The following is a 17,454-nucleotide window of genomic DNA, read 5'->3' on the forward strand; positions in this document are numbered from 1 at the left end:
ATCTTGAAAAGAATCATAAATGCAAAATGCAAAACTATAAACTTTCTAAAAGGTAACACAGGAGAAAACCTATAGTGGCATTGGGTATGGTGATGACTTTTTAGACATGACACCAAAGGCATGATCCATAAAAGAAAAAACTGATAAGCTGAATGTCACTAAAAACTTTTTGCTTTGTGAAAGACACTGTCAAGAGAATGAAAAGAGAAGCCACGGACACTGAGAAAATATTTGCAAATCATACATATCAGGGGTCCCCAACCCCGAATACTGGTCCGTGGCCTGTCAGATTGGGCTGCACAGCATGAGGTGAATGGCAGGTGAGTTAGTTAAGCTTCATCTGTATTTACAGCTGTTCCCCATCACTCACATTACTGCCTAAGCTCTGTATCCTGTCAGATCAGTGACAGCATTAGATTCTCATAGAAGCACGAACTCTTATTGTGAAATGTGCATGTGAGGGATCTAGGTTGCACACTCCTTAGGAGAATCTAAGGCCTGATGATCTGTCACTGTATCCCATAAAACCCCCAGATGGGACCATCTAATTGCAGGAAAACAAGCTCAGGGCTCTCACTGATTCTACATTATGATGAGTTGTACAATTATTTCATTATATATTACAATGTAATAATAGAAATAAAGTGCATGATAAATGTAATGCACTTGAATCACCCCAAAACCACCTGCCCCCACTCCAGTCGATGGAAAAATTGTCTTCCACAAAACCAGTCCCGAGTGCCAAAAAGGTTGAGGACTGCTGACATATACAATAAAGAACTGTCATCCAAAATATAGAAAGAACTCTTAAAACTCTGTAAGAAAGCAATTAAATTTAAACACCAGGCAAAAGGCCTGAACAGACATCTCATGAAAGATGACACACAGATTGGAAGCAACAAGAATGCTTACCAAGTGCTGATGAGAATGCAAAATGTTACACTTTTTACAGCAGCTTTATTCATAATTATCAAAGCTTGGAAGCAACCAAGATGTCCTTCCATAGGTGGATGGATAAACTGTGATACATCTAGACAACAGAGTATTATTCAGCACTATAAAGAAATGAGCTATCAAGCCATAAAAAGATACAGAAGAACCTTACATGCTAATTACTAAGTAAAAGCAGCCAATCAGAAAAAGCGACAAACTTTATGATTCCAACTATACGACATTCTGGAAAAGGCAATCTATGAGGTCAGTAAAAAAGCTGGTGGTTGCAGGCCGGGAGTGGTGGCTCACGCCTGTAATCCCAGCACTTTGGGAGGCCGAGGTAGGTGGATCATCTGAGGTTAGGAGTTTGAGACCAGCCTGACCAACATGGAGAAACCCGTGTCTATTAAAAATACAAAATCAGTCAGGCATGGTGGCACATGCTTGTAATCCTAGCTACTTGGGAGGGTGAGGCAGGAAAACTGCTTGAACCAGGAGGTGGAGGTTGCGGTGAGCTGAGATCGTGCCATTGCACTCCAGCCTGGGCAACAAGAGCAAAACTCCATCTCAAAAAAAAAAAAAAAAAAAAAAATCTGGTGGTTGCGCAGGGGTGAAAAGGCCAGCACAAAGGATTTTTAGAGCAGTTAAACTATTCTGTATGATACTATAATGGAAGATACATGTCATTACACGTTTTTCAAAAACCACAGAATGTACAACATCAAGAATGAACCCTATGGTAAACTATGGACTTTGGGTGATAATGATTGATCAATGTAAGTTTAAAAACTGTAACAAATGTACCACTCTAGTGCTGGATGTTGACAGGGAGGCTATGCATGTTTGGGATGGAGTGGGTTGTATATGGTAACTTTCTGTACTTTCTGGTCAATTTTATTGTGGGTTTCTGGTCAATCATGTTGTAAACCCACCGCTCTAAAAAATAAAGTCTATTTAAAAGAGAAAAACAAAACAACCTTGGGATAAATATATCATGTATCTCCTGATGTATTACACTGAGAGGGACACAACATCACCTATGCAAAACACTTGCTAATGATACACTTAACTTGTATCTAATCACAAATAAACTACACATATCCAAATTGACAGGCAACCTATAAAATGCTGACTTTTAAAAAATGGCCGTATCAGCCAGGCACGGTGGCTCACACCTGTAATCCCAGCACTTTGGGAGGCCGAAGCAGGCAGATCACCTGAGGTCAGGAGTTCAAGACCCATCTGACCAACATAGTAAAACCTCACCTCTTCTAAAATATAAAAATTAGCCGGGTGTTGTGGCGGGTGCCTGTAATCCCAGCTACTTGGGAGGCTGAGTCAGAAGAATTGCTTGAACCCAGGAGGCAAAGGCTGCAGTGAGCCAAGATTGCATCATTGCACTCCAGCCTGAGCAACAACAGTGAACCCGTCTCAAAAAAAAAAAAAAAAAAAAAATTGTAACATAAAAAGACAAAAAAGAAAAGAAAAAAAATGAAGAATTTTTCTAGATTAAAGACCAAAAAGGTTTAACAACTAAGTGCAATGAGTTATCCCTGATGGGATCCTGGATTGAAAAAAAAAAAAAAAATCCAGGTATAAAGGACACTATTGTGAAAACTGGGGAAATCTGATTACAGATTACATTATTAGTTAGCATTATATTAATATTGAAATTCTGTAGTGTGATAGTTGTATTATGATTACAAAGAAGAATGTTCTTACATGATACACATCGAAGTATTCAGGAAGAAAAGTCGGGTAATTTCCGTAACTGACTCTCAAAAGGTTCAGCAGAGAGCAAGAGAGAAAAAGGACCCAGAGGAGAAAGGGGAACAAGATAAAAAAGTAAGACCAAGTAGAGTAACATTTTTTTCAGAAGCTGAAGGAAAGAAAGTGTGAGTCAAGGATTTTATATTCATCCAAACTACATATCTTGTAACAAAATTATACAAAACCAGTTTTTAAGATGGGTGAACTCAGAGAACATCATAATTCCAAGTTGTTTTTAAAGAATCTACTGGAAGATGAACTTCATCTATGAGATGATTAGGAAATGTTGGTGAAGAAGTAGGGAATAAAAAGCATTAAATCACTAAAAAAAAGGGGGGTATTTTAAAATGCTAAAGGCATTCAATTCACTTCAATTCCGAGTAAAGTTATGACTATTATAAATAGTTATGTACCACTTATCATAGCAGCCATCTTTATAAAGAAGAAATTCCATGAGATGTATGGAGAAACAGACAAACACCAACAACAGGGAACATTCCACTTTCAATCAAGAGAATGAAAAGGTTACAGAAGCCCTAAAAAACATAATAAAGTTTACCTTATTGCTAGAAGATAACTCTGCATTCAGAGAGAATAGCTTCTTTTTAACTACACATGGAATAGTCACAAAAATTACCATATACGTGTATTAAGTCATGAAGAAAACCACAGTAAAAACCACAATGAAAAAATACAGACAAAATTATACAATTGCAATGCAATAAAACTAGAATTAACCAAAACCAAGAAATCCATTCTATCTGTTATTTTTTTAAAAAGTAAGTAACTTGGGTCAGAGGGCGAATACTAATAAAATAAAAAAATCTTAAAAAAATTAATGAAAGCACTACAAGTCAGAAGCTAAGGAATGCAACTAAAATAGCAATCTGATGAAAATTGAGACACTTTAATGTTTATATCAAAACAAAAAATAAAATTAAATGAAATAAACATTGAACTCAAAGGATTAGAAAAATAAAGCAAAAGAAAGGAACAAGAGAGTGCCAACAAATACACAAAAACTTGCGCAACTTGAGCAACTTTTTTTCTAGAAAAATACACCAAATATATAGAATAGGAAAATTTCTTAAACTTGAATGTGTAGAAATAAAAAGTTAAAACAAAACAAAAATCCAAAGATGAAATAGTTATCAGAGTTAATCTAACCAAAAAGCACCAGTATAAGCCTTCAAAAACCAGATAACCCCTGTATTAATCACGTTTTTTACTTTATCTTTCATGTTTTGATATTTTGGGAGGGGAGTTGGAGGGTGTGCTTATACATCCAGAGAGAGACTGCCCTCTCAGGACCAGCTAATTCCTTAAGGCGGTAAACTTACTTCAGAAAACATGTCTCATATGCAAGCCAACCACTATCTAACTTTTACACACAAGCCAATAATTCCCCACTATTAAATCAACTCAAGACCATACACCAGACAACAACGGACAGCCCCTAGTCCCCAAAGCCTACTGAAATTACTCAATCTAGCCAATCCTAAACCGTTTACTCTGCCCTGCCTTGTCTCTTCCATAAAAGGTCAATAATGGCTCTGGTCTAGGCTTTCCTTTAGCTCCTGCTTCTGACTCCTGACAAAATCTGGTGCTTCCTTTGTAGCCCTGCATAGTGTGGTATGTCCCCTTCTCTCAGGAAATATAAGTAATAAATAATCATTTCAATGGCATTAATCACTCCATGTTTTCCCTCAGTCACCTCTATAAATTAAAATTCCACTGATGCATGTGAGACAACCCCAAAAGTACTTAAACTGTTCCAAACCACAGAAACAAAAACATTTTTCCAAATTCATTTTCAGGGAGCAAAATTACAATGATACTTATCTGATCTGATAAAGATTACAAAAATAAAGACCAATATCACTTATAAATATCAATAAAAATATGAAATTAAATTTTAGCAAACATAATTAAACATGACTAAGTGATATGTATTTCAGGAATGCACAGATGGTTCAACATAAGAAAATCCACTAATATAATTCACTATATTCATAAATCTAAGAAGAAAACACATTTATTCTTCTCCATAGATGTTGAAAGGTCATTCAACAAAATCCAACACCCATTCCTAATATAAACACTCAATAAAATACAAGTTGGTAAACACTTCCTTAATATTAGAAATACATGTGTATGTATATATAGATATATAAGCCAAAAAGCCAGCAACTTAATGAGGATACACCACATATATTACTGCAAAATGAATAAAGTACAGCTATGTAATAGACAAGAGAAAAAGATTTAGTCAAATGAGTAAGAGAGGAAGAAATAAAACTTTGTGTATTTATAGATGACATAAAAGATATACCTTGACAACCCGAGAGAATCAATCATAAACTCATATAAACAGTAAGAAAATTCAATAAAATGGTAGGATGTAAAACACTAAAAAATGAAAATCATCCATATATATACACACACACACACACACAATAGCCTGTTAGAATATAGTCATGTGTTGCTTAACAATGGGGATATGTTCCAAGAAATGCATCATTAAGGTGACTTCATTATCGTGAAATCACCAGGGTATACTTAAACATAGAGGTATAGCTTACTACATGTCTACAGCATGTTACCATACTGAATACTTTAGGCCACTGTAACACAATGGTTAAGTATTTGTGTATCTAAACATAGAAAAGGTATAGTAAAATTATGATATTATAATTTTATGAAACTACCATTGTATATAGTATATATATTTCCACTGCTGATAGAGATGTCATTATGCAGTGCATAGCTGTATAACAGAAGGGAAGGGGAGATTTACAACAGCAATAAAAATGATAAAATACCTAGGAGTAAGCACAACAAGAAATGTGCATAACCACTATTACAGAAAACCTTAAAACACTGCTTTGCAAAAGTAGTCTGCTACTTTTGACTAAAGTAGACTAGAACAAATGGAAAGCCATTTTTTTTTTTTTTTAGACGGACTCTTGCTCTGTTGCCAAGCTGGAGTGCAGTGGTGCGATCTCGGCTCACTGCAACCTCCTCCACCTCCTGGGTTCAAGTGATTCTCCTGCCTCAGCCTCCCAAGTAGCTAGGACTACAGGCGCACACCACCATGCCCAGCTAATTTTTGTATTTTTAGTAGAGACGGGGATTCACCACGTTGGCCAGGATGGTCTCAATCCCTTGACCACTAATCTGTCCACCTCGGCCTCCCAAAATGCTGGGATTATAGGCATGAGCCACTACGCCCGGCTGACATATCTTTTTAATGGATAGGATGATTCAACATTAATGAGATACCTGTTGTTCCCAATTTATGAAAAATTAATGTAATCACAATAAAAGCAATTTTTTAAAATGCAGTTGGACCAGTTGATCCTAAAGTACATGTGGAAAAAAGCAAAAGCAAGAAAAACCAAGAAACCCCTGAAAAAGAATAGTGTGAAAGGGGGGTATGGGAAGAAGATGCTACAAAACAGCATTATAAGTCTTTATGATTAAAATGGTGGTATTAGGCAAGGATCAATGATATATACAAGGGAATATGACAGAAAAGCTAAAACAAAACCAAGTACGTGGGGAAACTTAGTACATCATGTAAGTGTCATGTCAAATTACTGAAGAAAAGGTAAAGTTTTTAATAAATGTTGGGGAAATGGATATCTTTGGTAGAAAAAAATTAGATTAACACTTCACAAGAAATACCAAATTTGACTTTTAAACAGATCAGAGATCTAATGTAATAATAGAGAAATCCCCTAAGTATTAGAAGAAAACATGAGTGAATAACAAATTGTTATTTGAATTCCTACAGTCCGGTAATTAGGAAAGCTTTTCTAAGACAATCAAAATCTGGAAGCAATAAAACAAACAACTGATACATCTAACTATGTAAAAGCAAAAACTTTCTGTATGGCAAAAGATAGAGTCAAAGACAAAGGGCACACGTATCTATAAATGATATAAACAGCTCTAAAAAATCAAGAAAAATTAGAAACCAAAAGTCAACACAAAAAACTATCAAAAACATGATCACATAATTCACAGAAAAAAGGCAAATGATTCCTAAATATACAAAAAGGTACTTGACCTCATTCATGAGAGAAATGTAACATAAACTCAAGCTAGAGATACCAATTCCAATCTATGAGACAAAAATTCAATAGCTGAGCCACATCCTATGTTGGTGAAGTTATAGAGAAATTGGTATTCTTATTTATTTATTTATTTGCTGGTGAAACTGCAAAATGATATAACCTCTACACAGGGCAATTTGGCAGCACATCTAATAAAATCACATATGCATTTAGTCTCCATTTCTGCAATTCCACACCTAGGAATCTACAAATATACAATGACAAAAATACAAAATGCACATACACAAGGTTATTCATTACAGCACTATTTGTAACAGCAAAAGCTTGTAAACAAGTTATGAAAATGAGGAATATATCTGTATACCTGCGATGGTTAATTTTAGGTATCAGTTGTCAAACATTATCTTGGGTGTTTCCTTGAGGGTGTTTTTGGACGATATTAATATTTACATTGTTAGAATGTAAATAAAGCACACTGCCTTTCCTTAAAGTGAGAGGGCCTCATTCAATCAGTTGATGCCTGAATAGAACAAAAAAGCTGACTCTCTCGTGAATAATTACAGAGAATTCCTCCTGCCTGACTGCCTTTGAACTGGGACACTGGCTTTTTCCCGCCTTCAGACTCAAAGTGAGACATCAGCTCTTTCTGGGTCTAGAGGCTGCTGGCCTTTAGACTGGATCTATACCTTCAGCTCTCATGGACTGCCACCTTGCCCACTCACCTTGCAGATCTTAGGACCTGTCAAATTCGATAATCATATGCATTAATTCTTTATAATAAATCTTACTATACATACTAACAGACACATCCTATTGTTTCTGTTTCTCTGAAGACTTCTGACCTCTACCAAATACAATGATTCTCATATTAAGTAAAAAAGAAAGGTACAGAGTATATAACAGTATACAACACACCACCACCTACAGGGATAAGAAAAGGTGGATATATGTACATATGCATATGTACATGGATATGAATTTGTTTATTTTTGCAAAAACAAACACTGGTAGGATAAAAACGAAACAAATGAAAATGGTTACCCATAGGAGGTGTTACCCGGTGTAACACCTATATGACATAGTTGAATTCTGACCCTGCCCCCCGCCCCAACTGTTTATCTTTAAGAAACAGGATACCTGTAATAAAAACTTCCCTTTGAAATAACGAGACCAGCTGAGACTGGTTAGAATCAAGATAGCTGACCTAATGAAAAGACCTCACATTTCATTACCATCTCATTTCCATGCTAAATGAAATGATACTCCCACCAGTTCCATGACTGTTGGCAAATGACCATAACAACTGGAAGAAGCCATAAAAGGACAAAAAGGACAGTGGCACTCCAGTTCTAGAACGTTCACTGCCCATTTCTAGAAAAGACGTGAATATTAATCCTCTTGCTTTTAATGTCCAATGCCTTCATTTGAAAACCCTGTATTTTAACCACCCAGCCTCTCACTAGTGGAGAAGTTGAATTGTGAGCCATGCTCCTGCTTCTCAATTCCACGGCCATCAAATAAAGCCTGCACTACCTGATACTCACTTTTGGTTTTGTGTACTGGTTTCGTGACAATGAACAGGGAAAGACCCCATCTTCTGGGGAATCAGCTTTGTTGGTAACAGGCAGGTGTAAATGAAGAAAATAAAAAGGAGTCTTGAGTATACTTTTTAATAAAGTTTGACTTTTGAACCATGTAAATGTTTTATATTCTCCAAAATTAAAGAAAGAACAACCCCCAAAATTGAAAATAAAGTGAAATCAACTGTATAGCAAAATTGGTATTACAACCATACAGAAAAGAACTATTCCAGGCAATTTTTAAGCATATATTCTGATCCTTGGTGGGATATGTTCTAAAGACAAAAGAACTGCAAAGAAATCTTAAATTTCAATTATTTTATTTTTAGAAGATCAGTACTGCAATTTTTAAATCATTTTATATAAATTGTAGGAAAAGGCTAATGTATTACTGTTAATTCAGAACCAAGTCCTTCTGGGTAACAGAAGAGAAATAAAAAACAGAGAAGTTAAGCAAAAATAAATATAAATATAAAACAAAGTTGTTAAGCAAAAATCTTGTATATTAAATTGGAGTGGAAAATATCAATAATGAAGTTGATTGAATATTTATATATAACACTATATATTATAACATATATATTTTTCTAATTCTGTTTACCAAAAAGATGCAGAATAAAGCATACCCTGTGCACATCTAGTGCCCAGATGTTACTTTTCAAATGCCATTTCCCACTAAATGAAACTAGGACTCCTTGAAGAAAGAGTTTGATTCCAGGTCTCGACGAGGGGAAGCAAAGACATGTCATCTTTGTACTAGAGAGCAAGAAAGTGCTCACAGGTGATGCAAAACACAGAAGCAAACTTTAACTGGGCTCCTGCTGCCTAATATGAAATTATTTGAGCACCCTACCCCCAAAAAAGACTAACAATGAAAAATGGAATAAAAATCCAAGATGTTACTGTGACATTCCAAAAAAAAACAAAACAAAACCCACAACCCATTTATTCTAACTGTAATAGACTATTATACCAATTGCTTTTGTGAAAACTGGTAATTAAACAGAATTACATATTTTTTTTATTCTGCTTTTCTGGATAACATGTAATCATCATTCACTGTTTATAAAGGAAAACTTTTATTTACAAAAGAATGCCAGCTAATAAATGTCAAGAAAAAATACAATTTTAAAAATAATTATTTTGTAACCCCAAATGAAATATTATTTAACAAATGGAAGTAAAACTGTTTGTTGAAAGACTGTTAGGAAAGAGGATTGCTCCACAAGCCAAAATACCACTCTACATATTACTCGTTAATTGTAAAGGGATAAGTTTACAATGGAAAGATTGAGTAGATACCACCTTAACCAAATGACAACATTTAGTATCTCTAATGACGGTACACCTCACAATAAAAATCTACTAATATGACACAAAATGATGTATAAAGCTTCATCTAATAGATATTTTTGCAAAAATACCTGACCTGAATCAATCCTTCAGACCCAACTTTCAGTTTACAGAAAATAAATGAGACTGAGGAAATAAATAATTGGTACCATGAGAAAACAATCAGATAAACCTGAATGCAGGACACAAAACTAGTTTGGAATTAGGATACAGATTATCAGAGCAGCTCATATGATAGAATTTAAAAAACAACATATTAAAAAGAAATCACGAGAGATGAGAATGCAAAGGGGTCTAAAGGAACTAAATAACAGACAAGTACAAGTCCTTCCAAAATGAGAAGAGATCACAGGAACTGGGGCATTTGCTGAAATGGTACCTGGGCTGCAGAGAGTCAAGCCTTCTAGGGTAGAAATACTCTGCTGGATTAAAGGGAAACGGCAGAGCTTTTAACAACTGCTTGGCTGTGTGACAGATTGAAATCTTTAAGAAACTCAAATGTAGAGATAATTCTCCCCATTCTCCTCCTGATTTCCTCCACGGGTCTATTTATGAGTATGTGAAGGCAGCAACAGCACTGGAGGCTGCAAGTGGGACTAAAAAGCAGAAAAAGATTAGGTTTATGTCCTGCAAGAGGACTGCACCTGTAATATACACAGAACAGGATTCATTCACTATCAAAGCACTTGAAACCAGAAGTGAATTGAAACCATCTAAAGCGGTCATCCAGTTCCAATACAGCTCAACTCCTGATGGTATCAAAGTGTTCAGTCTTTCATTCCAGCTTCCTGTCAGAGCAAAAAAAGCATGCCTCTCTGGAGAAAAATGGTATTTATGCCAATCTCTTCTAAACACAATGCCAGTATAAAAAAAGAATTACCACACATAAAGCAGGAAAAAATGATCCATAACCAAAAGAAAAAAATAGCCAAAAGAAACAGACCCACAGATAAGACATGTTAGAATAAGCAGACAAAAACTTTAAAATAACTACTATAAATTTATTTTTTTAAAATAGAGAAAAAGACAACCCAAATGGATAAAAACAGAGAACTTCAACAGAAAAATTAAATCTCTAAAGAGCCAAGTAACTATTATAGAAAAAACGAGAAAAACGGTATCTTAAAAACATCTTTATTGGTAATTGATAGATTAAAAAGCCAAGAAAGAAAAATCAGTAAATATATATAGAATATTGAACACTATTAACCAACTTGAACCAATAACTGCAAAATGCAGAATGTGGGATATTCTACAAATTAACTGACATTTGTCTAAAAACTCAATGTTATGAAAAAAACAAACAAAAAAACCCCAAGAACCTAAAGAATTGTAACCACCAATATATGAGACTTGATTGGATTTAGAAAAAAATTATATATATATATATATAAATTTTAAAATATATTTTGAAGACAGTGAGAAAAATCTGATCTTATGAACTAAATATTTTAGAAAATTAGAAGATTACTGTTAACTGTCTTAATATGATGATGGCGTTGTGGTTATGTAGAAAAATTTCCTAATTCTTAGGAGATGTATGCTAATAGATTTACCGATAAAATGTAATGTTATCTGCAATTTACTTTCAAATAGTTCAGGAAATAGTGTGTTTATGGTATATGTTTCTCTGTATTTAAAAGAGCTAAAAAGGGCAAATTCCTTTATTGAAGGTATAGCTATACCTGCATATTGCATTTTTTTCCTGGCTTTTAATGCTTCATATTACATATAAAATTTTATTATTCTGTCCTTAGCAGGATGCAAGGCTTACCTCATATAACATATTCCCATAAGTTTTAAGTACAACAAAAACAAACTTTTGTCCAACCCTTTTTAAAGCCCACTTTAGCTTTCAAACTGACATTACTTTTAGAATTATCAAAAAGAGAAAAAAACTGCATATAGCTCATAATTATATAAAACTCAAGTTTCAAAATGTAATATTGTTTCAAAGTCTTTTCCCCCAACCTAGTTTTATGTTTAAAGACATTACATAACTTCTCTTAGTATTACTTCTGATAGTAAAAAAAATAATAAATTTAACCATATCTTGCCACTGTTCTTTTTTTAACAGTATGACCTAAATTCCTAATGATTTTTTCAGCAGTTTACATAAAAAATGACCTCATGTGATAATATAACTATTGATAAAACACAAATCCAAGGAAAAAGGAAGAAGACTGAAGTTTGAGGCAGATTCACTGTTTAAGCAGAAGGTAAAAGCAAATGCTCCTATGAGAATACCACATATCAAAGTTCATTTACGAGATAAAGTTTGAGGGCCTGCCTGCTGTACTGTAATAGTAATTTAAAAGTACTACTGCTAAAATCCAACAATGATGATCTTAAACAGCAACAGTACTGATTTCCTGATTGGATTACACTGCCACTTTCTGTTACAGGGGAACTATTTGGTTCAGTAGTATGCCTCATTTTGTGTTTCTTGAGGGAGAAAATGTATATTCTGCAGAACAGTCAGATTTATAACCATTTTCTCTCTAGAAATGCAAATAAAAACATTTAACCCCAATCATCCCATTTCCTATTATTCTGGCACCTTTCTTTAGTTCCTTAACTCCATTATTCTTTGACTCCATAATCCACTGATGGTACCACTTTCTCACTATACTTTGTATTTTCAATTCCCTTACATATCATCATAATCACTAAAATGTGTGCCCCATCACCTCCCTGGCTCCTCTCTGAGTCATTATATTTATTTGAGCATTAATCCTGGTACACCGTCCTGTCAACTCACTATCTCGTTCACCAACTGTTTAACTATAATTTCATGCCATGATTATTAAAGTAGTTTTCTAACTGGGTTCCCTTACTGACACCCTTGCTCTTCTTATAGTCTATTCTTAACACATAAATTAATTCTTAAGAATTATTGACACCTGCAGATGGTTAATAAAATCCTATCACTTCTTTTGTCAAAACAGCCAATGACTTCCCATGTCAGAGTAAAAGTCAATGTCTTTAAAATGGTTCACAAGACCCTACAAAATCTAGTGCTCATTACCTTATTTTCTACCTCTCTTCCTCTGTCATTTTGCTCTGGCCACACTTTTCTCCTGGCTATTTCTGAAACATGCTAGCATGTCTCTACTTTAAGATCTTTAGACTTGGTAGGGCTGGCTTACTCTCTCATTTCCTTTACATCATTGGCACATATCACAACAGTGAAACCCTCTTCCCCAATCTTACTTAAAATTGTTTTGGTTTTCCTTGCTTTATTTTTCTCATGGCGCTCACCACTGTCTGAACTAGTATAAATTTAATCAACATATTGTTTCTGGCCACTCACCCCCACTAGCATGTAAGCTCTATGAGAGCAAGGATTTTGTGAATTTTATTGTACTCCTAGTGCCTATAATATGACTGGTACAAAGCAGACAATTACTAAATATTATTTATTAAATAACTAAGTTACATGCATATTTTTCTCTGAATTATTTGTTGAATGAATGCATTATTACAGTTTTAAAATGAGATGTAAAAATTTTTGAATAAAAATTGAAAGAAAATGTAAACCAGAAGTTATCATAAACTTACTGTCCAGGAGAAAGACAATGTTTTTTTATTTAGTCTCTAGTTTTTGGTTTTTTTTTTTTTTTGGTCCAAGGTTACATTTGCAGGTTTGTTATATAGGTAAATTGCATGTCACAGGGGTTTGGTATATAGATTATTTCACCACCCAGGCAATAAGCATAGTACCCAATAAGTAGTTTTTCAGGGAATTCATGTTTAAGTTTAGTCAATATACTTATCCTTTCTTATAATTTTACCACATTGAGAGAACTAGTATCAGCATTATTTCATTTTCTGGTATTTTTAACATTAGCATCTATATTATGAGAAAATAAACATTATCCAAAGTCAATATAAATGCTGGAATACCCTGAATCATACATCAGAAATTCAAGATATAAAAATTTTAAGATATTTTAAGACTTTATAGAACTTTTACTTGAATCTAAATATAATTATCCAAAGAAATTTTTATACCATAACTTATTAAGGAGTCAAGTATTAAATCATTATATTTAAATGTATTGTATGTATTAAATGCATTTAAAGCCATATTTTTTAAAAGTTAGAACAAATGTGCCAAAAACATTTTTATTTAAAAAGGTGAATGAAACGGACATAGGGAAAGTGAAGCAAAAGGGAGAAAAGTTGTTTTAAAAGACAGGATCTCTTTCATAGTATTTCTGGTATTCTATTTTGGTACTATGAATTATACACAGCATCACTTAGATTTAAGAGCTTCTGCCAGGTGCGGTGGCTCACATCTGTAATGCCAGCACTTTGGGAGGCCCAGGCCGGCAGGTCACGAGGTCAGGAGTTTGAGACCAGCCTGGCCAAGATAGTGAAACCCCATCTCTACTAAAAATACAAAAGTTAGCCGGGCGCGGTGGTGGGTGCCTATAATCCCAGCTACTCAGCAGGCTGCAGCAGCAGAATTGCTTGAACCCGGTAGGTGGAGGTTGCAGTGAGCCGAGATCACGCCACGCACTCCAGCCTGGGTGACAGAGCAAGACTCCGTCTCAAAAAAAAAAAAAAAAAAAAAGTTATAACAATACGTTAGAAACCAAAAACGTTAATTCATAAAAGTACTTACCTGCAACACCATTCAATACGACCTTCACCTTCACAAGTTTTTGCCCAATGATTATCTGCCAAATTTTTCATTGCAACAGCATATTCACAAAGAGTTTCTTCATCCTCACAGTGTTCTCGCCAGATCTTATCAAAATCTCCCACTAAAAACAAACAGATAAAGTAATTAAGTTTACATGAAACATGTCAGACTCTTGAAATAAGTTTCAGCACAATCTGAAATTATTTAAAGATAAATACAAGCAAAATTATAAAGTAAAACATCATAAAATTTTAAACATTTAAAATGTTTAAATAAATGTTTACATGTTTAAATATTGTATAAATAATACTTAAATAAAAATATATATTTACATAAAAATAAAAATGTTTAAATAAAAGTTCCTTTATGTAAAGGGATGCATCATTTTAATTATTATTATTTAATAAATACATGAATGATTGATAACAGGTTTGTGAAGCTGGAAAAATTGACAAAATATAAGCAGATATTGTATATATGAGTTATCAGTTAATAATCCAAAGACATGCTGGTAAGAAACAATCACAGCTGAGTACTCAAGAATTAATTTTCCTGTCACTGTTGTGCAATATGACTTTGCAGGAGCTGAGTACAAACACGTAAACCTGCTTCTTGACTGTTATTTTCTTGTGTTTCTATTGACTGTTACCTTCTTGTATTTCCAAATTTATTAAAAAGGGGTTGGTAGGTAAGATGACAATGTAAATTAAGCAATCAAGTAAATATTTCTATTTACACACTTGGACTTGCTCTAGGCATAATGTAGTTTAAAAATTTAAAATTCTAGGTCAAAAATGTCAAAAATTGCCTTGAAGGAAATTACTTTGGAAGCCTCTCCAAAGTTTGTAAGCCTTAAAAAATGTCCTATATAAAAACTATAAGCTGACTATATTATCCATTCAGCTACTACATTTTTTAAAATAAAATTAAATCAGTCATCACAATATGAAATTGGAAACATCGCTGTGATGACTGATAAAGGTAGGAAAATGTTATCGCTAAATAAAGGACGTTAATGCAACTGTAATGGTAAAAGAGTAAACAAAATTTATCAAGGTAGTTTCATTCACTGTCCTTGGACATAGAAGTTAGGTTCTCATGCCCCATAATGAAATGTAGGCCATTATTTGGGGACAGAATAAACTTAAAACTATAAATAGAACAGCAAAATGTGGGAGATAATTATACTAAAATTCTTCCTCCACTTAAGATTATTGAATTCTTACACTTAAAGTTTTTTTTTTTTTTAACAGAAAAGGAATTAAAATAGTTCAAATGTAATAATAAGTAACTATTCAAATTTGAAAAACTTTCAATTAATCCCATTTACGGGGTATTTTAGGGTCTAGTCTAATAAGTACCAAGTTGAAAACCAAACTATTAGCCTCTAATTTGATCAAGAAAGAAGGGTAAGGATACAAACAAACCCTCTCACACATTATTAAGATGGCTATACATCAGTCTGGGTCTTGGTCTGAATACTGATTTTAAACCTGAGAGAATTATTTTTGAGGGGGCTATGTACTCGTATACAAATATTTCCATTAATCGCTAACATTTGGGTAGCGACTGGACTCTCAATTTGTTACATATCAGACTGGCAATAACTATTAGCTTAAAAAAAGCAGGCACAAGTTTTCTAAATTCTCAAATAAAAATTCCTCAGTTTTAGAAATGTTTAGGTGTTCAAGTTCGATCATGTTAAATCATAATAAATTATGATTTATTTTAATATAATGGCCAATGTTCTTTTTTTAGCAGTTTGACCTGAATTCCTATTAATGTTTTTTTCCAGCAGTTTCATTTTAAAATGACCTTAAGTGATAAAATAACTACTGATAAAACACAAGTCCAAGGAAAAAGAAAGAAGGGTGAAGTTTGAGACAGATTCACTGTTCAAGTAGAAGGTATACACAAATGCTCCTGTGAGAATACCACATACCAAAGTTTATTTAAGAAACAGTTTGAGGGTCTGCCTGCTGTATTGGAATATTAATCTAAACACACTACTGCTTTCCTCAGTTTTAGCAACATCTTTCAGATGTAGTTATTTATCAAGTCTCTAAATAGAACTTCAGAAAGTGAGGTGTCTGAAACGATATTTTAATTAATGACACTTTCATAAACCCATGATGGTTCATAACACTATTTCCGACTTTATCCACCAAATTTGAAACTAAATCATTCATTAAGGTATTGTATAATTTTAATTATACAATAATTATATTGGATCGTTAGGTCTAGAAGGCCTTTTCTCGAACTTTTAAGTTTCACTGTCCTATAGAATATACACATTATAAATAAATACATAAATGTATTACATGTGCTGTTAATAGGAGTCATTCAAACAAAAGTTCTATGACAACATATACCTGGGAAAAGCTATGCTTAACACAAATACATTTTCTTTTCCTTTCCGCAAGACTTCTTGGAGTCTACAGAATGTACAACTTGGCTGGGTGCGGTGGCTCATGCCTGTAGTCCCAGCACTTTGGGAGGCCAAGGTGGGAAGATTACCTGAGGTCAGGAGTTTGAGACCAGCCTGACAAACATGGTAAAACCCCGCCTCTACTAAAAAATACAAAATTAGCCGGGTGTGGTGGTGCATGCCTGTAATCCCAACTATTCGGGAGGCTGAGGCAGGAGAATTGCTTGAACCTGGGAGGCGGAGGTTGCAGTAAGCCGAGATCACACCATTGCACTCCAACCTAGGCGACAAGAGCTAAACTCTGTATCAAAAAAAAAAAAAAAAAAGTACAACTTAAGACAAAGAACTGGGTCCATGTAGTTTATTTGGGTGAGAATCCTAGGAAACATGAGTGAGGAAGTGAACAGAAAGATGGGAAGGAGAAAAAACTAATACAAGGATGAATTACTGAGTTTGCTGCTGTTGGCAAACTGAAAAGCATACTGAATGTGTCCAGAATTGTGCATCTAAAGAACGGGAGGCCACGGCATTTATCTCTAAGTTCTTATCCCCTATTAACTGAGAATTATTAACAATCTGCACTGCTAGTCTGCACTTAGCCACTGAATAAGGGGACAATCTCAGTGGGCTCCAGCAGTGTGGGAGAAAGGCAGAACACAA

At 34.2% G+C, this 17,454-nt stretch overlaps 1 protein-coding gene across 1 annotated transcript in view; it reads right to left on the bottom strand.

The window, feature by feature from the left end:
* BMT2 (base methyltransferase of 25S rRNA 2 homolog) overlaps positions 1–17,454 on the bottom strand; it is a 113,593-nt gene that overhangs the window by 82,558 nt on the left and 13,581 nt on the right. Inside the window, exon 2 of the mRNA XM_025381247.1 lies at positions 14,346–14,487. Coding sequence (XP_025237032.1) covers positions 14,346–14,487 — 142 coding nt within the window. The remainder of the gene's footprint in view (positions 1–14,345; positions 14,488–17,454) is intronic.

This window comes from Theropithecus gelada, chromosome 3, assembly GCF_003255815.1.
Source record: "Theropithecus gelada isolate Dixy chromosome 3, Tgel_1.0, whole genome shotgun sequence".
In the NCBI taxonomy this organism is placed as follows: Eukaryota; Metazoa; Chordata; class Mammalia; order Primates; family Cercopithecidae; genus Theropithecus; species Theropithecus gelada.